Source organism: Coturnix japonica, unplaced genomic scaffold (assembly GCF_001577835.2).
Source record: "Coturnix japonica isolate 7356 unplaced genomic scaffold, Coturnix japonica 2.1 chrUnrandom424, whole genome shotgun sequence".
Lineage (NCBI taxonomy): Eukaryota > Metazoa > Chordata > Aves > Galliformes > Phasianidae > Coturnix > Coturnix japonica.
In genome coordinates this window covers 122,668-147,618 of record NW_015439869.1, presented here as the reverse complement: position 1 = coordinate 147,618, position 24,951 = coordinate 122,668, and the positions used below count along the sequence as shown (strand labels likewise).

Sequence of the window (24,951 nt, the reverse complement as noted above, 5' to 3'; positions counted from 1 at the left end):
ATCTTTGGTGCTGAGCTCATGGGCTGGGAGCTGAGTGTGTCACTGTGTGAGAGCTCAGTGCCACAGATGTGTGGGATCTTTGGTGCTGAGCTCAGTGCTGGGCTCTGGATGTGGCACTTCAGGTCTGTGCTCTTCCTCCTGCTGCTGCTGTTGCTGCTGCTGCCTGTGTCTGGCTGTGCTGCAGGTGGGACATGGGATGCTGAAGTAGTTGAGGCTGAGGCTGCTGCACTCCATCCATCCCACAGCCCCCAGGTGGGGTCAGGGATCCCCAGAGCAGCCCCCAGCCCCTCCTGCTCCCTGTGCCAGCTCCAGCCCCCCCAGCACAGCAGGAGCAGCTCCCGGGTTCCATTCTGTGCCCGCTGCCTCTTGTGCTTGTCCTGGTGCTGCTGAGCACAGCCTGCCTCCATCCTTCCTATGGGGCGTATCACCACGGGTGGGATCCCTGCCAGCCTCGCACCTCAATCCAAGCAGCCCCCCAGGCTCAAAGCTGCTCCAGGCGCTTGGTCACTGTGTCCTTCCATTGGGCTCTCCCCAGTTGCCCAGCTCCCTCCTGTGCTGGTCCCAGAGTGGAGCAGAGGGGCAGCAGCTCCTCCCTTGTCCTGCTGGCGGTGCTTTGTCGCAACCAACATCAGCAGCAGATCTGTTTACCCACGGCTCCATCTCAGCTTCATGTCCCATTTGGTGCCCACTGGGACCCCCGGATCCCAAACTCATCACTGGGCTGCAGGCAGCAACGGAGCTGATTAACAGGGGGCCTGAACTGGAGCTAATGAACCTCATGTGGCAGCTGCGTCCTTGTGTGTGGTGTGACTGGACACAGACTCAGTCTGGAACAAAGAGCAGTGGGTCTCAGCTTTATGTGTTTTCTGGGTACATATAAAGATTGAGGCTTCCTTAGGAACCCCTGGCAGGGTCAGCAGAAGGCACTGACACCCCAATAACCGTGGGCTGAGTGTTGGGTGAGGCGTTGGATGGAGCTCAGGGAGCATTCCCAGGCTGCTCCATCCAGAGGCATTGGGCCACGTGCAGGAGAGCAGAACGTGTGAGCCAAACACATGGGAATGGAGGGGAGGGTTTGCTTGCAGAGCATCAGGGAGCTGTGATGGGGAGAAGGGAAGCAGGCAGATGGGAGCAGACAGATCCATGGGGCTGCCAGAGCTCTGGGCTGTTCCTGGTGGAGCTCTGGGGGCTGTGGCTGCAGCACTGCTCTGCCCGAGGGCTCCAGACCCAGCTCTGCAGCTGCTGATCTGCTGCATCCCCTGCGTGGAAGCTGAGGCCTGGGGAGCTCATAGAGCACTGAGCTGATGCTCTATGGGGCTCTGGGTGTAAGGTTTTCTTGCTCCAGCCACACAAGTCGTGGCTCTGCAAAGGGAGGAATCCTTCAGCAGATGAACACTTCAGCCCTGTTTTAGCTGCCTGGGCTCTCCCCAGGGCAGAAGAGCAGAGCCAAGCAGGACCAGGGCTGCAAAGGAGGAAAACAAGCAGTGTCACAGTGCTGGATGTCATCAGGAGGAAATGGAATCCCACAGGGACAGTCCCAAGGGAGGCAGGGAGTGTGGGGCTGACGGGCTGCTGGCACTGCGGGGTCCTGCAGGATTGGGGCAGCTCCGTGGCTCTCCTGATCCAGGCACACAGCATCATTACCCTCCCTGCTTTAAATCCAGGCATGAGGTTCCAGCCTTCTACCTTCCTTAATGTGTCCCCTCAGAGTGAGCCCCATGTCTCTGTGTATCCAGCTGTGCCAAGATGAGCATTTATCCCCCACACACGTCCCTGCTGCTCTCAAACTGTTCTGCACGGGGCAGTTCTGTGTTGGGCTCTGCTTCCCATCCCTCTCACATCCAGCATCCCCATCCCCATCCACACAGTGCACGTTTGGATGTGGTGTTGAGGAATATGATTTAGCCGGGAAGTATTGGTAATGGTTGGACTAGATGATCTTCTAGGTCTTTTCCAACCTTGATAATTCTGTGATTCTGTGATAATGAAACACTAAAATAAGCTTTCATTCCAGTCAGTATTTTACAATCTGATATCTGCCATCCTGGTGGTGTGCTATAAGGTGATATACATCATCTAGTACATATTGTAACATTATAAAGAATGTGACAAAGAACTAAGATTTTCCTGCATGTTGAAACACAGAATAGCTGTGCCTTCATTAGAAAATCAGAAGCTTTATATGTCCTCACAGATCAGTGATTTTTATCTACTATTGTATGTGGTGCTCAGAGAGATGATTTAGCAGATGGCTGTTAGAGTTAGGGTACTATGGTTAGGCTGCGGTTGGACTTGGTGATCTTTGAGGTCTTTTCCAACCTGAGTAATTCTATGATTCTATGCCATGGAGCTCCTGCTGGGGACAGGGGGACTTTTCCCCTTCCTACTGGGTGAGCGCAGGTGGGGAGCTCTGCTGTCTTCTGCAGAGCTGCGGGAAGGCAGCAGGTTGTGCCTCTTATAGGATCCTAGAAAGGCTTGGATTGAAAAGGACCCCAATGCTCATCCAGTTCTATACCCCTGCTATATGCAGGGCCGGCAACCAGCAGATGCATCCAGCCTGGCCTTGAATGCCTGCAGGGATGGGGCATCCACAGCCTCCTTGGGCAACCTGCTCCAGTGTGTCACCACCCTCTGGATGAAAAGCTTCCTCCTAATACCCAACCTAAACCTGCCCTGTCTCAGTTTAAAACCAATCCCCCTTGTCCTGTTGTGTATCAGTCTACCTCCTGGTGGACTCACTGAACCTCCCAGTGTTCCCGTGAGCCCCCTCCTCACCCCCAGGCCCCTCTGGGTGCCATCCTTCTCCTCTATTGAATCAACCACACAGCTCAGCTTGGGGCTCACTGTGTGCACACACACCGATACTGCCCCCTGACCGTGTCCCCCAGTGCCACCATTGGGAATGGTGACTCCCCCGCAGCCCTGGGCAGCGTCCCATCCAGTTGGGATGCGGCTCTGTGCCCCCACCCCTGATCCATGGCCGTTCCCTGGCGCTGTGGGAGCATTTGGGGTTGATTTAGTTGGATTTGGCAGCAGGTCCGTCCTATTTGCTGCCCTCTGGTGGAACGATCCCAGCTGCAGGGATCTGAGATAGAACCGGGTTGGGGGGAGCGGAGGGGGCTGCGTTGTGCCTGGAGCAAATGGAGCGTGGTGTCTGCCCTCCTGCTGAGCCCCTGCATCCACATCAGCTGGGATTTGGGGGAACATAGTGAGGGGTTGTCATTGCCCAGGTCTCAGCTGTAGCACAGAGCCGGGAGCTGAGCGCTCCTTCCAGGGCTCTGGGTCACTCCTGCCTTTGTGCCACGCTCAGGGGGTCCTTCTGTGCCCACCCCCATGGCACAGAGCAGAGCTATGGGGCAGAGCTGTGGGGCAGAGCTATGGGGCACAGCTCTGTGCTGGGGGGGCCCCACAGAACCGCAGCGCATCGCGGTGAGGGGGGAAGGAGAGAGGGAGAGGTGGAAACTCGCGGCCAAAGCCACAGCAGCGCCAAACGCCTGGAAAAAAACTTATCTCCAATCTCCCTTTTTCTTATTTTTTGGTCCATGTTTTAATAAAGCCCTTTGTTTTTGCAGTAATCTCATCCTCTTGCAGGGCCGGGATTTTCCAGGCGCTCTCCCACCCCTCTCCCCGCGCAGCCGAAGGTGATCGCACACCGCGCCGACTTTACGGCTCCCACGAGGGACGTTGCTGGGGCTGCTTTTGCGATTACGGCACCGAATCCTCCCGTAAACCCCATCTCACCAGGGTCCCTGCCCCCCCCCCAACCCCCCACCCCAACGATGGGGGAGAGAATCTCTTTTCCAGGGCAGGAGCTGCCGGTTCCTCGCACCCACGCGGCGCTCGGGGCCGTCCCAGCTCTGCAGGGAGGGTTCTCTGTGCCCTGGCCATGAGCTCTGTGCTGCTGCTGGAGGGGTCTGCACGGTGCGGGTGCTGGAGGGGAAAAGAAATGGAGAAGGGAAGAGAAATGACGACAGGAAGGGGAAGCAGAAAATGGGAAAAGGAAAAGAGAATGGAGAAGGAAAGAGAGAGATGAGAAGGAAGAGAAATGGGGAAAGGAAAAGAAAATAGGAGAAGGAAGGAAGAGAACATGGAAGAGAAATGGAGAACGCGGAAAAGAAATGGAGAAGGGAAGAGAAATGGAGAAGGGAAAAGAGATGGAGAAGTGAAAAGAAGTGGAGAGGGGAAGAGAAATGGGGAAGGGAAGAGAAATGGAGAAGGGAAAAGAAGCATGGGGAAGAAAGGAAATGGAGAAGGGAAAAGAAATGGGCGAAGGGAAAAGGAGAAGGGAAAAGGAAATGGAGAAGGAAAAGAAAATGGAGAAGGGAAAAGATGGAGAAGGAAAAGAAATGGAGAGGGGAAAAGAAATGGAGAAGGGAAAAGATGGAGAAGGGAAAAGAAATGGGGAAGGGAAAAGAAATGGAGAAGGGAAAAGAAATTGAGAGAAATGGAGGATGGAAAAGAAGCGGAGTGTGCAGAGCAGGCAGAACAGCGGCTCATGGGTTGTTCCCATGCTGCCCCATCGGTGCTCTCTGTCCATTGAGGCCTCTTTGTGACTCTGGATTGGCAGCTGAGATCACTGTGTGTCCCACTGGTCCCCAGTGCTTTGTGTGCCCATCTCCAGCGCTATGTCTGAGCCTTGTTGGAGCCCGTCTGCAGGAAGGGACCTTTGCATGGGGCAGGGCAGGGCAGTGCTGATCCAGTGGCCCCTGCACTTGTGCTGCCACGTGGGGAGAGATTCTGCTGACTCTGTGTGTACCTGGGGTCACAGAATCATCGCAGAATCATCAGAGTCGTGGGATGGTTTGGGTTGGAAGGGACCTTTAAGGTCACTGAGTTCCATCCCCCACTGCTGCAGGCAGGGACATCTCCCAGCAGACCAGGCTGCTCACAGCCCCATCCAGCCTGGCCTTGAACACCTCCATGGTGGGAGCATCCGTAGCTTTGCTGGGCAACCTGATGCAGTTGCTCCACCCTCACAGGAAAGGATTTCTTCTTAATATCTATTCTAAGCCATGGGGAGCAGTCGGAGCAGTGCAATGAAGGGCTGCTGGGCGTCTGGTGGAGCTCAGGGGCAGCACATCCCGCACTGGGCTCAGAACTGACCTGAGCAGTGGGGCTGAGCTCACAGGAGCAGCTCGGACTGGGTGGGGGCTGCAGGTGTCCATGAGCACACTGACCTCGTGTTGAGCCCATGGGCAAAGGCACAGTGAGAGCATGGCAGCAGGGCTGGCAGGGGCACCTCAGTGTGATGCTCCTGAGATACATCTGTGTGCTGGGTCCATTTGGGGACCTGGTTTGCTGCAGGGATGGAGGGCACGAGGGCTGAGCTGGCATGGAGAGGCAGCCAGGCTGTTGTGCTGCCTGGGGACAGGGAGCACAGAGCAGGAGGGAGATCCCGGGATGGAGGTGAGGAGGGAGACCTTGTCCTGGTGGACTTCAGGGATGAGACCCAGGCAGCGGCGAGGTCTCCATCCATGGACATAGAAGGCTGTGACTGCATGACCAAACACAGCGCCTCGATGGAGCCTGGAAGCTGCCTTTGATATAGCAGAGACCCCCAGATTCCCTTCCCAGCACCTGCTTCTCCACAGTCTGCATTTGCAGGGCTTCCATCCATTTGTACCCTCCATCCCCTCGCAGCACCTCACTTTTGGCCGTGCACACACCTTGCAGGGCATTGTGTCCGTGCTCTTCCCACAGCTCAGGGCTGTAGCCCCCAGGTTCGTCGGGTGGCACCGAGCTGGTGGGAGCAGAGGGGCTCCGCAGAGCTCTGAGCTGCGCTCTGGGCATGGCCGGGATGGGGAAGCAGCCGAGACAGGAAAGGCTGTGAGTGCAATGAGTGGGAACACAGCGCTGTGAGCTGAGCAGCTGTCGGAGCACGGCCCGGCAGCCCGTCCTCAGACGGGGGCTGATGGACTTTATGTCTTTATGGTCCCAGATGAGCAGAACCACGCGGTGCTTAATGAGCCCTTTCTTTCCTTCCTTCCTTCCCTGTAATGCGCCGTCCCCGAGGAGCCATGAGCGCGACCCCAAGAGCACAGAGGTTGACATGGCGGGTCTTTGCTGAGCTGTTTTCTTCTCTTTCAGGGTCCCAGGAAGAGCAAAGCCCTGGGGGCTGAGCCCCCTCTGAAGGACAGCGAGGGTCTGAGCGTTCCGGATGAGTACGAGGAGGACAGCTCGGATGAGGAGGTAGGACCCCCTGCCAATTTGATATGTGTTGATATGTGATATAACATGAGGGTGGTGGATTTCTCAATGCGTCGCCTTCTGTGCAAACCTGGAGGGAGGGATGTTGTTCAAAGGGTGTTGGGTGTGATGGGGGGCTGCCCACCCCACAGCTCACTGCTGGCACCCAGAGGGGCCGTGGGGCTGTTGGTAGAGCACAGTGCTCACAGTGCTTGGCGCTGGAGGTTGGAAACTGCTTGTGCAAGAGGCAGCAGGATCCAGGCCATAGAATGCTCCTTGGCTTGGCTTGTTCCAGACCATCTTCATTGCCTTCCTTAATCGTCTGCTAAATCAATTAACGCGGTTGGCGCAAATCAGCTGCTGCTGCGGAGTCCTGGGGTCGGGATGGAGTGAGCTCCAAGTGCCGCGGGGGCGTTCATTCTGGCCCCATTGCAGGGCTCTGGGTTCACTGGAAGGTGCTGAGAGGGTTGTGTGGGGTGGCCTGTGGGGCACTGGTGACGTTGGAGGGCATCGCGTGCTATATTGTGACATGGCGTGGTATATTGGGACATGGCGTGCTATATTGGGGCATGGCGTGCTATATTGTGACATGGCGTGGTATATTGGAGCGTGGAGTGATATATAAAGTCATTTTGAGGCCTCCAAATGGCATTTTGAGGTCATATGGCCCTATTTGGAGGGATTGTGGCTCCATTTTGAGAAATCATACCCCATTGGCAAGAGTCGGACTCAGTGGTCCTATTGGGTCCCTTCCAAGTTGGGATATATTCTCTGATTCTGTGGTGTGGTATATTGGGGCATGGCGTGATATGTTGCATTTTGAGGGCTCAAAACCCCATTTTGAGGTGATATGACCCTATTTTGAGGAATCATGGACCAACTTTGAGTATCCTGAGCCCATGTGCCAGGAGTTCAACTCTGTGATTCTTATGGTTCCCTGCCAAGTTGGGATGTATTCTGTATTTGTGTGATATGGCGTATCGGGGCACAGCATGGTATATTGGGGCATGGAATGTTATATGAGGGCATTTTGAGGGCTCAGAACCCTATTTTGAAGGCTTTTGGCTCTATTTTGAGGGGTCGCAGCCCTATTTTGAGAACTCTTACCCATTGCTATGTGTTGGACTTGATGATCCCAACAGGTCTCTTCCGAGTTGGGATCTATTCTCTGATTCTGTGGTGTGGTATATTGAGGCACGGTGTGTTATGTTGGAAGTTCTGAGAGCTTAAAACCTTGTTTTGAGATCTTATGGCCCTATTTTGAGGGATCACAGCTCCATCTTCAGAACTCTCAGTGCTATTGCCAGGAGTCAGACTTGGTGGCCTTTATGGGTCCCTTCCAAGTTGGGATGCATTCTCTGATTCTGTGATGTGGTATATCAGAGCATGGCGTGGTATATTGCAGAAGGGCATGATGTTGTATATCGGGGCATGGCATTTTGAGGGCTGAAAACTCCAACTCGAGGTCTCATGGCCCTATTTTGAAGGCTCAGGGCCCCATTTTGAGTATTCCTAGCTCAGTTGCCAAGAGTTGGACTGGATGAGCCTTATGGGTCCCTTCCAAGTTGGGATATATTCTTTGGTTCCATGGCGTGGTATATTGGGGCATGGCGTGGCATATCAAAGCACGGGGTGGTATATTGCAGAATGGTGTGGTATATCATGGAATGGCACGGTGTATCAAGGCATGGCGTGGTATATCAGGGCATGGCGTGGTATATCGGGGCACGGCGTGTATTATCAAAGCACAGGTGGTATATTGGCAGAATGGAGTGGTATATTCAATGGAATGGCACGGTGTATCAAGGCATGTGGCGTGGTATATCAGGGCATGGCGTGGTATATTCGGGGCACTGGCGTGGTATATTCAAGCCACAGCGGGGGGTATATATTGCAGAATGGAGTGGTATATCATGGAATGGCACGGTGTATCAAGGCATGGCGTGGTATATCAGGGCATGGCGTGGTATATCGGGGCATGGCGTGGCATATCAAAGCACGGGGCGGTATATTGCAGAATGGAGTGGTATACCGTGGAATGGAAGGGTGTATCAAGGCACAGTGTGGTATATTGGGGCATGGCATGGTATATCAGGGCATGGCGTGGTATATCGGGGCACAGCGTGGTATATCAAAGCACAGGGTGGTATATTGCAGAATGGAGTGGTATATAGTGGAATGGCATGGTGTATCAAGGCACGGCGTGGTATATCGGGGCATGGTGTGGTATATCAAAGCACGGGGTGGTATATTGCAGAATGGAGTGGTATATCATGGAATGGCACGGTGTATCAAAGGCATGGTGTGGTATATCGGGGCACGGCATGGTATATCAGGGCGTGGCGTGGTGTATCGGGGCATGGCGTGGTATATCAAAGCACAAGGTGGTATATTGCAGAATGGAGTGGTATATCATGGAATGGCGCAGTGTATCAAGGCATGGCGTGGTGTATCAGGGCATGGCGTGGTATATTGGGGCATGGCATGGTATATCAAAGCACGGGGTGGTATATCAAAGCACAAGGTGGTATATTGCAGAATGGAGTGGCATATCGTGGAATGGCGCAGTGTATCAAGGCACGGCATGGTATATCGGGGCTCTGAGCACCAGCACAACGCCTCCTCAGCCCTACAGCCCATGAAGGGCCTCAGCCCTGGCTCCGGAGACACAAGGGGGCCTGGGAGCGCTCCGTGCCCCAGGGCTGGATGCTTGAGGCCCACCTGGGTTGGCGCTGGAGCTGCCGGCAGCCCCCGGGTCTGGAATAGAGATTTAGAGAGAGGGGAAATATATGACTATAGAAAACATACACTTGTGTAATGTCTCCAGCATAACCCAGGAAAAAAAACCCTTTCATGCAGGAATCCGAGGTCTCCCCCTCCCCAGCTGGTCCCGGTGCAGGGCCCCCGTGGGGGGAGCCGCTGATTCAGAGCCTGTTGACATCAGAGCAGCTTCCAGTGGCTTTGTTCCTGTTCCCCGCTCCCAGCCCCCTGCCCTCTGTGATTCTATTTATCTCTCCTCCAGAACAGCCCCCGGTGCTGCTGCTGCTGCTTCCTGCGGCTGCTTTGTGCTCATGGCAGCCCCGGCTCCGTCCCCTCCGTGCTGCAGGAGGGACCCTTATCTTCCAGTTCTCCTTATCTCTTCTGCATTGAGACCCCCGGCTTTTGTTCCTTAGCTTCATCCTAATCAATGCACGACCTCATCCTCACTAATGAGCGGCCTCATCCTAATCTAAGGACCACGATGCTCTTGAGCACCCTGCGGATGGGGCTCAGCCCATCCCACCTGTGGGCACTGGGAGCAAACAGTGAATGGATGGGGGTGCCTGGGGGGGCTCTGATCCCAGACACCCCCTGCACAGCCCTCGGGCAAAGCACGGCAAGCAGTGATGGTGGGGGCACGGCACTATCCATCCCTGCAGCTGGGGGCTCCGATCCCAGACCCCCCCTGCACAGCCCTAGGGCAAAGCACGGCAAGCAGTGCTGGTGGGGGCACTGCACTGTCCATCCCTGCTGCTGGGGGCTCCGATCCCAGACCCCCCCTGCACAGCCCTCGGGCCAAGCACGGCAAGCCGTGCTGGTGGGGTCACTGCACAGTCAGTACCTGCAGCTGGGGGCTCCAATCCCAGACCCCCCCTGCACAGCCCTTGGGCCAAGCAAGCAGTGCTGGTGGGGGCACAGCACCATCCATCCCTGCAGCTGCTCCGGGGACAGTGGGGCGTCGTGCCCTCCCCGTTGTGTCCCCCCATTGCTGCTGTCCCCATCCATCCCCCCCAGCCCCGGCCGTCCCGGGGCGGCACACACCGAGCTGGGGTCGATGCAGCCCTCGGTGCCCTCCGGCACCTGCCGTCGGCTGCCCCCATCTCCGTGCCGTGGTGCCGCCGTCCGTCCCGTGTCCGTGCCCTCATCCTCCCCACGCTCATCCCGGGTGGGATCCCATCCCGCGGTGCCGCCGCTGCCCCCGGTGCTCCGGTACCCGCTGTGCTGTCACTCATTGCCGTGCCGGGGGCTCGGAGCTCCTTAATAAAGACTAATGGCCCCGGGCTGCCCCGCGCTGCCGCTCTCTTGGCAGCCGGTCCTGGCCGCGTTCCCGGCCGCTGTGCCGTGAGCTCCGAGCGGAGACACAACAAAAGCCCGTCGGTTTCCTGCCCGGCTTCTCGGCCCGGCGCTGTGCGGGGCTCCCGGTGGTGGCACGGCCGAGCGTGTGCCCGCAATACCGGCAGTCCCCCCCGATCCCCCCCCGATCCCCCTTCTATCCCCCCCGCTGCTCGGCACGGAGATGAATGGCCGCGAGCTGCCGCGGCTGTCAGGGCCTCGCTGGGAGGAAGCAGTTCGGGGCTTTTGTTTGGTTGTGTTTCCTCCCGCAATGACTATTCCATATGTCAGTGGATAATGAATGAAGGAGCGCTGAGTGCTCCTCGGAGCGAGGCGGCCGTTCCAAGCCCACATCCCTCCTCCGCAGCGCAGCTGAGCCGGGCGGGGGGCGAGCGCTGGCCGGGCGCAGGGAGCTCTTCTTTCAGTAGCTGATGAGCCAAGGGAGAAAAGCGCTGCGCAATGTGCTGCTGGCAGCCGGCTGCTTCACTCATCGCCGTGTGTGTGTGTGTGTGAGTGTGTGTGTGTGCAGCCCTGCGTGCGCTTCCTGACCTGCCTGGCTCTGCCTGAGCTCTGTGCTCCTCTGTGAGTGTGCATGGCCAGCGAGTGTGAGTGTGCATGGCCAGCAAGTGAGTGTGCATGGCCAGCAAGTGTGAGTGTGCATGGCCAATAAGTGTGAGCGTGCATGGCCAGAAAGTGAGTGTGCATGGCCGGCAAGTGTGAGTGTGCATGGCGAGCAAGTGTAAGCGTGCACGGCCAGAAAGTGAGTGTGCATGGCCAGTGAGTGTGAGTGTGAATGGCCAGCGAGTGTGAGTGTGCATGGCCGGCAAGTGTGAGTGTGCATGGCCAGCAAGTGTGAGTGTGAATGGCCGGCAAGTGTGAGTGTGCATGACCAGCGAGTGTGAGCGTGCATGGCAGCAAGCGTGAGCGTGCATGGCCAGCAAGTGTGAGCGTGCATGGCCAGCGAGTGTGAGTGTGCATGGCAGCAAGTGTGAGTGTGCATGGCCAGCAAGTGTGAGCGTGCATGGCCAGCAGGTGTGAGTGTGCATGGCCAGCAAGTGTGAGTGTGCATGGCCAGCAAGTGTGTGCTCAGACCCTGCAGCAGCCAGAGGGGTGGGCAGTGCCATGATGGGGCTCATGGGCAGCCAGTGCAGTGCCAGAGCTTATGGACAGTGCACAAAGCTTATGGGATGTGCAGTGCCAGAGCTTATAGGATGTGCAGTGCCAAAGTTCTGTAGATGGGTGAGGTGGGGCCCTGTGAGCAATGCTGTGCTGTGCCAAAGCTCCAGAGCCATGCAAGGAGAGATGCCGTGGGTGGCTGTGCCATGCTGTGCAGTGCTGTGCCATGCCGTGCAATGCCATTCAATGCAGTGCCATGCTGTGCAGTGCAATGCCATGCTATGCAGTGCTGTGCTGTGCAGTGACATGCAGTGCAGAAGCTCCAGAGCCAGGCAAGGAGAGACTCAATGTCCTGCACCGTGCCAAAGCTCACAGGCAGCCCCAGGGTGGCACTTGGGGAAGCTCCCAGTTCCCAAAGCAGCCCTGCTGCTCCATTCCATTATTTTTACGCTCCTTAACCTTTATCCAAGGGGGAAGTGCCTCTCAGTGCTGCTGTGTCCCTTCCAAAAAGCTCCGGTTCCCGCTGCTGGCAGCACCACACGCTGCAGCTGGGTTGTGCACTGGGGGGGGAGGGTGGCACGGTGCTGTGGGTGCTCGCCTGCTGTGATGGATGAGGCTCAGGGCTCCCCGGTGCCTCCTGTCCCATCAACACAATTACTGGGAAGTCATGGGCTGCCACACACCACGTCAGGAAGGAGCTGAAAGATACACAGGGAGGAAAGTGCTGCGTTGCAACTGCAGCCCAGCGCTGAGGTCCTCCAGCTGCATTGCCATGCCCCATTTCCACCATTCCATTTCGGGAGAGCGAAAGGAGCTGCAGAGATGGATGGGGGGATAATTGGAGGCCTGGGGAGAGCGTGCAGACCAGGAGATGTGAGAGGAGGAGGTTTGTGTCGTCGGGAGGACACTGACAGGATGCAGAGGGAAGCACGGGGATATTTGAGGAGATGAAACGGCGTCGGGTTTAAAACCAAAATGGGAGGAGAGGGACGCGCTCGCTGTGCAGCCGTATTATCTTACATGGCACGGGGCAGAGCATCACTGCACCGCGGGGAGACGGCGGCGCGCAGACATTGGGGTCTGCACACAGTCATCAGTAATGGGAGCATCCAACACTGCGGTGCTTCAAGCTGAGATCAGTGCAATGAAACCTCAAGGATCTGTGCCAGCCCCTGAGCTGCGTGCACCAGGAACACTGTGCTGTGTGCTGGGGCGTGGGGTGGTCATAGAATCATTGAGGATGGAGGAGATCTCCAAGATACCCCAACCCCAATCCATCTCCACCATGACCCTAAACAGAACCACAGAGTCATTAAGGTTGGAATAGAACTCCGGGATCCCCCAGTCCAACCCCAACCTACTGTACTGTGACCCTAAATAGAGCCATAGAGTCATTAAGGTTGGATGAGACCTCCAGGATCCCCCAGTCCAACCCATCGTGTCTCGCCATGCCCACTGTCCGTGTCCCCAGGTGCCACATCTCCACTGTTCTGTAACACCTCCAGACATGGGGACTCCCTTCCATCTCCCTGGGCAGTGGGTTGGGGCCTTGGAGCTGTTTTGTTGTCCCATCTCGTGGTCATCAAAGGGTGGGAAGCTCTGCTTTCAGCACATCCCATCCCATCTTCCTCCATTCATCAACCACCAAAGGCCTTGGATTCATGGAGACATAGAGTGGTTGGGTTGGAAGGGTCCTTAACGAGTATCAAACCATGGAATGGGTTGGATTGGAAGGGTCCCCCTTCCCCACTGGGCAGCCCCTTCCCCACCAGGCAGTCCCTTTCCCACTGAGCAGCCCCTTCCCCACCGAGCAGCCCCTTCCCCACCAGGCAGCCCCTTCCCCACCGGGCAGCCCCTTCCCCACCAGGCAGCCCCTTCCACCAGGCAGCCCCTTCCCCACCGAGCAGCCCCTTCCCCACCGGGCAGCCCCTTCCACCGAGCAGCCCCTTCCCAATCGAGCAGCCCCTTGCCCACCGAGCAGCCCCTTCCCCACTGAGCAGCCCCTTCCCCACTGAGCAGCCCCTTCCCCACTGAGCAGCCCCTTCCCCACTGAGCAGCCCCTTCCCCAACGCCGAGCAGCCCCTTCCCCACTGAGCAGCCCCTTCCCCACTGAGCAGCCCCTTCCCCACAGCGCCCCGTGTCCCTGGGATTGGGTAGGGCCATGCCCAGCAATGAGCAGCGGCTGCGGTGCTGCCGGGGGATTCTCTGTGGTGGGGATAGGGAGGGCTGGAGCTGGGGGCAGCGGGGGAGAGCCGGTGATTAACTGGTGCTGATACAGCCGTGAAAAAGGAGCTCCATTACTCTGTCTCTTGGCTGCCCCAGAGCTGATATTTAAAGCGTTTGTGAAGCGGCTCAGTTGGGGCAGGAAAGGCTTTTTCCTTCTGGAAGGAATGACATCACCGAATACATTTAACCGATCGGGTCTCTGACCCAAGGAGAGCGAGAAACCCACAACAACTCGCGGCTGATGAGTGGAAACTTTTCCTTCTTTCTTTTTTTTGTATTTCTTTTCTTTTTTTTTTTTTTTCCTTTTTCCATTGACTTTCCCCCTCTGCGTGCCGGCTCTGCGCGGCTCAGCTCCATGGGCTGCACTCCAGGATCCGCTATGATTCCTCCAGCCCTGCTGCACCCGGGGGGGGGCAGGGAGCAGCCTGCAAGTGCAGGGCAGGTTAATTCAGGGAGCCACGTTCATTCAGAGCCACGTTCATTCAGAGCCGCGCTAATTCAGAGCCGCGTTAATTCAGAGCTGCGTTAATTCAGAGCCACGCTAATTCAGAGCCACCTTAATTCAGAGCCGCGTTAATTCAGAGACACGTTAATTCAGAGCCACATTAATTCAGAGCCGCATTAACTCAGAGCCACGTTAATTCAGAGCCACGTTAATTCAGAGCCACGTTAATTCAGAGCCACGTTAATTCAGAGCCACGTTAATTCAGAGCCACATTAATTCAGAGCCGCGTTAATTCAGAGCCACATTAATTCAGAGCCGCGTTAATTCAGAGCCACGCTAATTCAGAGCCACATTAATTCAGAGCCGCGTTAATTCAGAGCCATGTTAATTCAGAGCCGCATTAATTCAGAGCCGCATTAATTCAGAGCCACGCTAATTCAGAGCCACGTTAATTCAGAGCCATGTTAATTCAGAGCCGCGTTAATTCAGAGCCGCGTTAATTCAGAGCCACATTAATTCAGAGCCACGCTAATTCAGAGCCACGTTAATTCAGGGCCACATTAATTGAGAGCCGTGTTAATGTAGAGAGCCGCAGCACAGCTGGGTTGGAGGGGACCTGGAAGATCACGGGACTGTGGAACAGTTGGGTTGGAAGGGTCCTTCACGATCACAGAGCTGTGGGGTGGTTGGATTGAAAGGGTCCTTCCAGATCATACAACTGTGGGGTGGTGGGGTTGGAGGGGCCCTTAATGGCCACAGAACCAGGAGCGGTTGCATTGGAAGGCTCCCCTGCCATGGACTATGTGCCCCCCTCTGGCTCAGGCAGCCCAGGGCCCCATCCATGGCCTCAGACCCCTCCAGGTATGGGGCTGCGTGCCACCACCACCACCATCAGTTCCCATTGCCTTGTCCCACATTCTGCCCTCATCCATCGCTGTGCCGACCTGGCTGCTTCCCGCTGTGGATGGCGGAGCGCAGCCACTCCTCCCACCCCCACATTGGAGCTGCTCCATCCTTGCGCTGGCAGAGCCAGGGCTGCAGGACGCCAGGGCTGCTGGCAAAGCTCCCCTCGTGCTGCAGCCACAGCAGCAATGCTGCACTGCAGCCACAGCAGCAATGCAGCCGCAGCAGCAATGCAGCACTGCAGCTGCAGCAGCGATGCTACACCGCAGCTGCTGCAGCAGTGCTGCACTGCAGCATCTGGGCAGCTTATGCAGGTGGGACGCTGGTGGCTGCATGCAGGTGTGGCCATGGTGGGGCTGTTTTCCTCTCCTGGTGAATGCATCCGGTGCTGCTCGCCCTGTGCCCTTGCAGCGCTGCATCTCCTGCACCGCTCTGCACCCGTTCGTTGGCATAATCTTGCACCTGCAGCACCGTGTGTGGCTCTGATCGCTCCAGGAGCTGCTTGGGAGGCTCCTGGCTGTGCTGGGGTGACGGCCATGCACTCAGCAGCTCTGTGCATGGGGATGCAAAGCAGCGTTTGATCCCAGACATGGAGTGGCCATCAGCATCACAGGGAGAACAGCACCTTCTGCTCCCTGGGAAAAGGGCAAGGTGGGAAGATGCTTTTCCTGTGCAAAGCTCATTTTCATGGTGCTGGAGGGGCAGCCCGTGGGAGCAGGCGGTGCTCACGGGGCTGTGGCTGAGGGCTCCAGGTGCCAGAACTCACCCCATGATGGGTGATGCTGCAGGTGGGGGGAGGCTCCAAGGGCAGCTCTAGTTTAGGATGTGAGTGTCTGTGCCTGGGCTGGGGCAGAGCTGTGCTGGCAGTGTTATCAGGTGCAGTGCTCTGGGCAATGCAGTGCCATGTATGTGTGGTGCGGTGCCTGATGGACGTGGTGCCATGTGTGATGCAGTGCCATGCAGTGCCATGCACAATGCAGTGTCATGCACAATGCAGTGCCATGTGTGATGAAGTGCCATGCAGTGCAGTGCCATGTGTGTTGAAGTGCCATGCAGCGCAGTGCCATGTGTGATGTAGTGCCATGCAGTGCAATGCCATGTGTGTTGAAGTGCCATGCAGCGCAGTGCCATGTGTGATGCAGTGCCGTGCAGTGCAGTGCCATGTGTGATGCAGTGCCGTGCCGTGCAGTGCCATGTGTGATGCAGTGCCATGCACAATGCAGTGCCATGTGTGATGCAGTGCCATGCAGTGCAGTGCCATGTGTGGTGCAGTGCCATGCAGTGCAGTGCCATGCACAGTGCAGTGCAATGTGTGATGCAGTGCCATGCAGTGCAGTGCCATGTGTGATGCAGTGCCCATCATGATACAGTGCCCTGAGCAGTGCAGTGTCCTGAGCGATGCAGTGCCCAACCTACTGCAGTGCCCCGTCCAGTGGAGCACCTGATGGATGCAGTGCCATGCACAGGGAGGTGCAGTGCTCAATGCAGTGCCATGTGCGATGGACTGCCATGCTCCGTGCAGTGCTTTTCTCAATGCAGTGTCCTGCGCAGTGCTGTGCAGTGCAGTGCAGTGCAGTGCAGTGCCCTTCTCATTGCAGTGCCCAGTACAATGCAGCACCCAGTGCAGTGCAATGCAGTGCCCTTCTTGATGCAGTGCCCTTCTCATTGCAGAGCCCTGTACAATGCAGTGCCCTTCTCGATGCAGTGCCTCGTGCAGTGCAATGCAGTGCCCTTCTCGATGCATTGCCCTGTGCAATGCAATGCTCTTCTCAATGCAGTGCCTCGTGCAGTGCAATGCAGTGCCCTTCTCGATGCATTGCCCTGTGCAATGCAATGCTCTTCTCAATGCAGTGCCTCATGCAGTGCAATGCAGTGCCCTTCTCGATGCAGTGCCCTGTGCAATGCAGTGCCCTGTGCAGTGCAATGCAGTGCCCTTCTCAATGCAGTGCCCTTCTCGATGCAGTGCCCTATGCAATGCAGCGCCCTATGCAGTGCAATGCAGTGCCCTTCTCATTGCAGTGACTGACTCCGGCCTGCTATCCTGGCCCCATTCCCCCCGTCCTGCTCACAGCTCTCTCTCAGGCTGGCCCCGCTCAGGGATTTTGTTTTCATCCCTCCCGCTCCAGTAGCACAACTTGTCCAAAAAAACACCGCTCGACTTTACTTCAATTCCTGGAAAAACTCTGGAACAAAATAATCAGGCCCTTTGCAAAGCCCTGGAAGATAGCGAGCGGACTCGTCACCGCCAGCACAGGCGAGTCTGTCAAAACAACCCCGCGTTCCTCTGCACTGGGAGAGGGGGCTGAGCGGGTCAGGGGGGGCAGCGATGCCCAGTGGCTGCAGGAGGAGCCCAGGAGATGCCCAACATGTGGGTACCTGGATGGATCCTGGTGGGACATTGACCCGTGGGGTTGGTGATTGGGGTGGGTGGGTGCAGCTGGTGGTGCTACAGGGTCTGCACTTGTCCTGCACCTGCACCTGGGACCAACAGTGTCCTGCACAGGGGAGGGGAGGTGTGCTGAGTAAATGAGCATGGTCATGGAGTGAATGACCTGAGTAAATGAGTAGGGTCATGGAGTGATTAGGGTGAAAGGGTCCTGGAAGATCATAGAGCCATGGGAGGGTTGGGTTGGAAGGATCCTTAAAGATTGTGGAGCCATGGGAGGGTTGGGTTGGAAGGATCCTTAAAGATTGTAGAGCTTTGGGAGGGTTGGGTTGGAAAGATCCTTGAAGATTGTGGAGCCATGGAAGGGTTGGGTTAGAAGGGTCCTTAAAGATTGTAGAGCCATGGAATGATGGGGGTTGGGAGGGTCCTTAAAGATCAAGCAACTGTGAAATGATTGGGATATAAGGATCCTTAAAGTTCATAGAGCCATATTGGGTTGAATGATTGGGTTGGGAGGGTCCTTAAACATCATAGAGCCATGAGGTTGGTTAGAGTTTGGGTTGGGTCCTTAAAGATTGCATAGCCATGGAATGGTTGGGATGGAAGGGTCCTTCAAGGTCATGGAATGGTTGGGATGGAAACCCAAGACCAATCTTGCTGAGCTCTTGGGAGCCACAGGGCATCCCTTTGACCTGCTCTGTGTATCCCAATGTGCTGCAGGGGTTGCCCTGCTCATCCCCTGTCTGTGGGGTGGGCTGAACAGGAGGAGGCAGCTCGGGCACCTGTAATCATATATTTGTAGAATAATCAAGATTGGAGAAAACCTTAAGATCCCCCAGTCCAACCCCAACCCATCTGCACCATGACCCTAAACTTAATCACAGAGTCATTAAGGTTGGAAGAGACCTCCAAGATCCCCCAGTCCAACCCCTGCCCACCCTCACTATGGCCCTAAATACAACTATGGAGTCACTGAGGTTGTAAGAGACCTCCTAGGTCCAACCCATGCCCACCCCCACCATGCCCACTGACCGTGTCCCCAAGTGCCACATCTGTACCATTCCTGAACACCTCTGGGGATGGGGACTCCCCCACCTCCCTGGGCAGCCTGTGCCCATCCATGACCACTCATTTGGAGAGGAGCATTTTCCCTAACCTCCAACCTGAGGACATCTCTTGTCCCATCTTCTCATCCACATGTCCCCCCCTCTTGTCCCCATCCTTCTGTCCCCTCCTCTTGTCCCATCCTCTTGTCCCATCCTCTTGCCCCCTCCTCTTGTCCCCTCCTCTTGCCCCATCCTCTTGTCCCATCCTCTTGCCCCCTCCGCTTCCCCCATCCTCAGCACCCTCCTTTGTCCCATCTCCTCTTGTCCCATCTCTTGACCCGCCTCCCTCTTGTCCCCTCCTCTTGCCCCATCCTCTTGTCCCATCCTCTTGCCCCCTCCTCTTGTCCCATCCTCTTGCCCCCTCCTCTTGTCCCCTCCTCTTGCCCCATCCTCTTGCCCCATCCTCTTGTCCCATCCTCTTGCCCCCCCCTCTTGTCCCCTCCTCGTCCCCTCTTCTTGTCCCATCCTCTTGTCCCATCCCCTTGTCTCATCCTCTTGTCCCCATCTTCTTGTCCCTCCACCTTGTCCCCCCTCTTGTCCCATCCTCTTGCCCTCTCCTCTTGTCCCCCCCTCTTCTCTCCCCCTCTTGACCTCCACTTGCAGCCCCTCTGTGGTCCCTGTATGGAACCCAACGCCGTTGTCCTTCTTGCAACCCGCATTGCCGATCACTCAGCCCTGCTTTGCATGACTAAACCGCACACATTCACACTTCACTTTTCCTCCACGCTGCTTCCCTCAGCCTCCTTCAGCCTCAGTTGGGGTTTTCCCTTTTAAACGAGGATGGGGCTCATTTCAAGCAGGGCCGCATCCCAGACTGGTACCCGGGAGCTCCGGGACTCTTCGTGCCCTTCCACCCTATGGGTCCGTCACCCCCATCTCTGCGATATCGGCACTGCGGGACCCAGCCACGATCGTAATCCTCATCGCTCCCCCCTTATCCCCCCTCATCCCCCCTCATCCCCCCTCTCCTCCCGGCCCCGGGTTCGGCTGTAACTGGAGATCGCTCGGGGCGGCCGCCGAGCGCCTGTTTGTGTGTCCGGGAACCACGCGTCGCTCTGCGCGGCGGCCAAGCTCCGCTAATGGCTTCTGTCGGCTACCGGACCGACGGCTGCCAAACGCTTTGGCCCCGGCCCCGCATCCCCCGCATCCCCCGCGTCCCAGCCCAGCTGCGCGCCGTGCTCTGGCGCGGGGCTCCTCTCGTGTTTCCTCGGCCCCGCAGCGATCCCTGCTTTTCCCCTCCTTTGTTTGGAGCCTCAATGCGCTCCGGACCCGTCTTGAAAATCGCTCACGGCTGCGGCTCCCGCAGGCGCATCTCGTGCCCCCTCCGGTCCATCCCAACATCCCCCTGACCCCCCCCGGCCCCCCGTCCTGGGGCAGCCGTCGGCCCCACGGCCCTTCCCACGCGCCGGCCCCGTCTCGTTCCTCTCCCGGCATCAGGTTTTCCTACCGTCGGGTTTTCCCATTACGGGCCGACGCGGCGCAGGTGGGTGATGCTCAGAGTTGCACGACGCCTCCTGCGGGGGTCGGGCCGGAGGGGAGGGCAGGAACAGGGCAGCAGCTCTGCCTGTGATGGTTGGTGCACCGGGGCTGACCCGGGGGTCGTTGAAGACTCCCTTGCTCTGTGCTCACCCCGGGGGTCGTTGAAGCCTCATTGGCTTTGTGCTCACCCCAGGGGTCATTGAAGTCTCCCTTGCTCTGTGCTCGGTGGCCGGGGCTCCTAGGATGCTGCAGGATTGGGGTCCTCACCATCTCTCTCCCTCTCATGCAGTTGTGTGGGTGGGCTGCAGAGCGGGGAGCCCAGCATTGGGTGCAGTGCTCCAGCAGTGGCCTCCCCAGGGCAGTGAGGGGGGGAGAACATCCCCTTCCCTGCAGGTCACACTCTTGGGACCCACTGGTTCTCTTGGCCACCAGAGACCATTGCTGGCTCGTGGTCAACTCTCAGTCAACTGTTGGTCAACTGTCAGTCAACTGTTGGTCAACCACTGGGACACCGTCAGCCTTCCTGGCCACCAGAGCACGCTGCTGGCTCGTGGTCAGCCCTTGGTCAGCCATCGCTCACAGTTGTCCCCAGGTCCTTCTCTGCAGAGCTCCTCTCCAGCAGCTGCTGCTCCCCAAATGGTAAATCCTTTGTCTGTAAGCCAAGGGAGAAGGGTAAGCCAAGGGAGAAGCCTTCCCAGCTGCCCGTGTCCCATCTCGCTGGTCATAGCAGCCAAAGATGTGGGGTAAATTGCTGTACAGCTGTGATGGTCTGTAAGGACCCTGCCAACCTAACACAGCTCATTCTGTGTCTCTGTGGTCTTTCAGGACCCTTCCAACCTAACCCATCCCATGGTTCAGTGATCTGCAAAGACCCTTCCAAGCCAACAGAACTCATCCTTTAAGTCCTTTAAGGACTTTACCAAGACAGCCCAAATCAACCCATCCCATCCCATCAGTCTGTGATCTACAAGGACCCTTCCAACCCAACCACCCCATGGCTCTGTGATCTGTAAGGACCCTTCCAACCCAACCATCCCATGGCCCTGTGATCTGTAAGGACCTTCCCAACCCAAGCATTTCATGGACCTTTGATCTCTAAGGACCCTTTTAACCCAACCCCTCCCACAGTTCTTTTGTCTGTAAGGACCCTCCCAACCCAACCCAACCATCCCATGGCTCTGAGGCCTTTAAGGATCCTTCCAACCCAACCATTCCATGGCCCTGTGATCTGTAAGGACCTTCCCAATCCAAACATTTCATAGACCTTTGATCTCTAAGGACCCTCCCAACCCAACCCAACCATCCCATGGCTCTGTGGCCTTTAAGGATCCTTCCATCCCAACCCCCCCTGTCTCTATGATCTGCAAGGTGCTGCGCTCAGGGCTGGCTGCACCATGCAATGCTGCCCCCCCTGTGCCTCCCCCTGCTCTCCCTCTGCCACCGGCAGGAAATCTCTCTTTAATGGGCTCTGGAGGGGAGCGGGCCGTGTTTTGCTAAGGAGGAATGTTGACATGGAAGCCTCTGCTCTTTCTTCCTGGCAGGTCCCCGTCCGGATCGCGTGCTACTCGCGCCGATCCTTCCCCGTGCTGGGACAAGGAGGGGGGCCGGGGCCTGCAGGTGCGACACGGGGTGGGGGCTCCCCCAGACCCACCGCTTTCATCCCCGCTCCCAGATGGCTGCGAGAAGGGAGGGGAGGGGTCCCCGGGGAAGGGGGCTACGATTAAAGCCATCTGCGGGACGGGGCCGTGCGCTCCCCTCCCCACCAACCTTGGGGCTGATGGGGAAGGGGGAACTCATCGGTCCCAGTGGGAAACGCAATCTGGAAGTGGGGGGAGAGTGGTGGGAAGGGGCCACGCGCCCCCCAGCCCCTTCCCCCTCACTGTGCCTGGGCCGGCGCCGAGGTAGGGGGGGAGGTGGGGGGCTGTGCTCTGCCTTTACATCTCGTAACCTTTAACGAGCGGGGCCTGCTCTGCACTGAGCCCTGGGCGGCTGCCTTACACTTGGCTACGGGGAGGGGATCGGCACAGCTCCGGCACTGATGGAACCAGCTCCTGGTGCCAGCTCAGCCCCACGCCGTGGGGTCCAAGTGCTCACTATAGGGCTCCTGTTCCCCCCCATATGTGAATCCATTGGTGCTGGGGCCACTCCAGAGCCGCAATCTCCCATTGCCCCAATGCATGGCGGCAGTGTGGGGCACAGCTCCAATGCCCCAATGCATGGCTGTGGTGTGGGGCACAGCTCCAATGCCCCAGTGCATGGTGGTGGTGTGGGGCACAGCTCCAATGACCCAATGCATGGCTGTGGTGTGGGGCACAGCTCCAATGCCCCAATGCATGGCTGTGGTGTGGGGCACAGCTCCAATGCCCCAGTGCATGGCGGTGGTGTGGGGCACAGCGCCCGAGTAGAGGAGAATGTCTGTGTCACTGCCCTTCCCGGGAGCAGCACTCAAGGTGTTTAGAATGGAAAAGTCCGAGCACGGTGGGAGCAGCGCCGAGGGGGGGATTGCCAAAATTAACAGTTGATCCGGGTTGGCGGGAGCCAAAACGCCAGGAATCTTGGAGTGGGAGAGGGAAAGTTTTTGTGCGGGCAGTAAATCAGCACGGAAAGATCGGAGGGGGGGAGGACTGAGGGGGGGGTGGAGCTGATTTAGGGGGGGTCAGAGCCTGCGCCCCTCTGCCCCCACCCTGTGAGCTCCCCCCGTAGCCCTGAAGGCCGTGGGGTGCAGGGCGGACGTTGGCTGTGTCACTGCTGTCACCATGGGCCGCGTTCACTCTGGAACCTACTGACGGCCGCTGGTGGGAGCGCTGTTCAATGAGCTGGGACGGCTTTTCACCCCCAACTCCACCCAGTGGGGCTGTGGTTCTTCTGGATCCGTGTCCTGATTGCTCTGAGTGTCTCCTGGGTGCAGACCCCACCATGTCTCCGATCATCCCACGCTGGAGCTCCGTGTTTCCTTGTGCCCAGGTGGAATTATGCACCATTTTCCTTTCGCCCTCCACCTCCTTCCTTGCAATCTCTGTGCACACTGCAGGGAAATCCCAGCCCCGTGCCCCCCTCCCTGCTCGCAGTGGGGCAGGACTCAACCACATCCACCACCACAATGTGTCCGTCCGTCCATCTGTCCGTCCCATCCAGCAGAGCCACATATCGCCATCCCCACCTCCATCCTTACTATGGATCTCATCCCCAGCACCAAAGTGGGACAGAGTCCCCAGCAAAGGGAAACTGAGGCAGGTGGCTGCTCACACCAAGGGGGTCCCAGCCCCTCTCCCAGCCCCATGGAGCACTGGAACCACCCGGGATCGCATCCCACCCCCAGCACCGGGCACTGCCCATGGCTGCCATTGGAGCTGACGTCCTTCTGTTTGTCAGAGATAAAAAATAGCAGGGGGGGAATGGAAAGACAGGAGGCACAGGAAAAGCGGTTTGGTAGTTAAGAGACAGAGGAGCAGAATTAACGTGCGGAGGGGGATTTGGAGCGAACACTGCACGCATTGTAATCCGATAGGGGCAGGGGAAAAAAGAGAGACCGGGAGAGAGCGGCTGACCCCGAATCCCCGGGGGGGGACGCGGGGAGAGCAGCAACGAGGAGAGAGTGAAGGATTCCAGAGGTGGACCGGCTTCCTCTTCCCCCAGACAGACACAGGGGAGACGGGCAGCGCGCCAGCGCGTACCTGCGCTTCCAATCCGGCCCCGCAGCTGCGGCCGTGGGGGGGGTTGTGGGGTAGGGGGGGGAACGGGGGCTGCCGGGGATATGGGGACGCAGATGGAGATGGGGAGTGGAGGGATTTATGCTGTGCCAGGGGGCCCTGCTGCCCCAGGGCATGGGGGGGGGGTTCGGCAGCACCTGTACCAGTGGGAGATCCCCATTCCTGGGTGGGGGAGCTGCAGCACCTGCCCCAATGGGGATCCCTATTCCTCAAGGGGGGGGTCTGCGGCACCTGCCTCTATGGGGATCCCTGCAATTCTGGGGGGGTCAGCAGCACCTGCCTCTATGGGGAACCCATTCCTCAAGGGGGGCCGTCTATGGGAACCGGCAGTCCATCACGGAGGTATCAGCGAGCACTTCGTTGTCTGGGGCGGTGCCGCCCATATGTGGGATGCCCTGGAATATTCTGGGCGGGGTCAGCAGGGCAACCTGCTCCCCAGAAGTACCGGGGTAACTCCATTCCTTGGGGGGGGGATCTGGCGAGCACCTGCGGTCCCAATGGGGGAATCCCTGCTAATTGCTGGGGGGGCGGGCATGCAGCAGCAGCTGCCCGCGTTCTGAGGTGTGGGAACGCTCCGATGTGCCCTCAGTGTGGGTGGGGCTGCTCACGTCTGGAGGGGGCCACCTTGCCCCAATGGGGAACCCCCGCTTCCTTGGCAAGGGGGGTCATGCAGAGCACCTGCGCCGCCTATAGGGGTATCCATGCTATTTTGTCTTGGTGGCTCCCTACTTCTGGCTGCCAGTCGGGGGGGTCAGGCAGCAGCCTATGTCCACCGAGCCATTGGAGAGAGTTCCCCATTCTGCCGGAGAGGAGCTGCAAGCATCTGCCCCAACCTGGGGATCCCCTCGGCATCATTACTGGGAGGGGGGGGGTCCAGCAGACCACCTGCCTCGTATGGGAACCCATGTCCTCAAGGGGGATCAGCATGCACCTCCCCAATTAGGGATCCTGCCTCGCTACATTGCTGGGTGGGGTCGAGTTAGCACCTGCACTTTATGGGCGGAGTGTGCAGCGAAGTTGATCCCCAATTACTTGGGGGGGGGAGCTGCAGCAGCGCGAGTGCCCAATGGGGATCCCTAGCATCCTGCTATTCTGGGGGGGGAGCTGCAGCACCTGCCCAGATGGGGATGCCCTGCTATTCTGGGAGGGGGGTCACAGCACTGCCTCTATGGGGAACCCATTCCTCAAGGGCGGGGTCAGCAGGCACCTGCCGAACCATGGGGAAACCTGTTCCTCAAGGGGGGGGTCTAGCAGCCACCTGCCCCTATGGGGGTATCCTGCTATTCTGGGGGTTCACCTGCA

The 24,951-nt window shown here is 57.9% G+C and overlaps 1 protein-coding gene across 1 annotated transcript in view; it reads left to right on the top strand.

The window, feature by feature from the left end:
* BOP1 (BOP1 ribosomal biogenesis factor) overlaps positions 1 to 24,951 on the top strand; it is an 80,387-nt gene that overhangs the window by 4,927 nt on the left and 50,509 nt on the right. Inside the window, exon 3 of the mRNA XM_015850408.2 lies at positions 6,088 to 6,189. Coding sequence (XP_015705894.1) covers positions 6,088 to 6,189 — 102 coding nt within the window. The remainder of the gene's footprint in view (positions 1 to 6,087; positions 6,190 to 24,951) is intronic.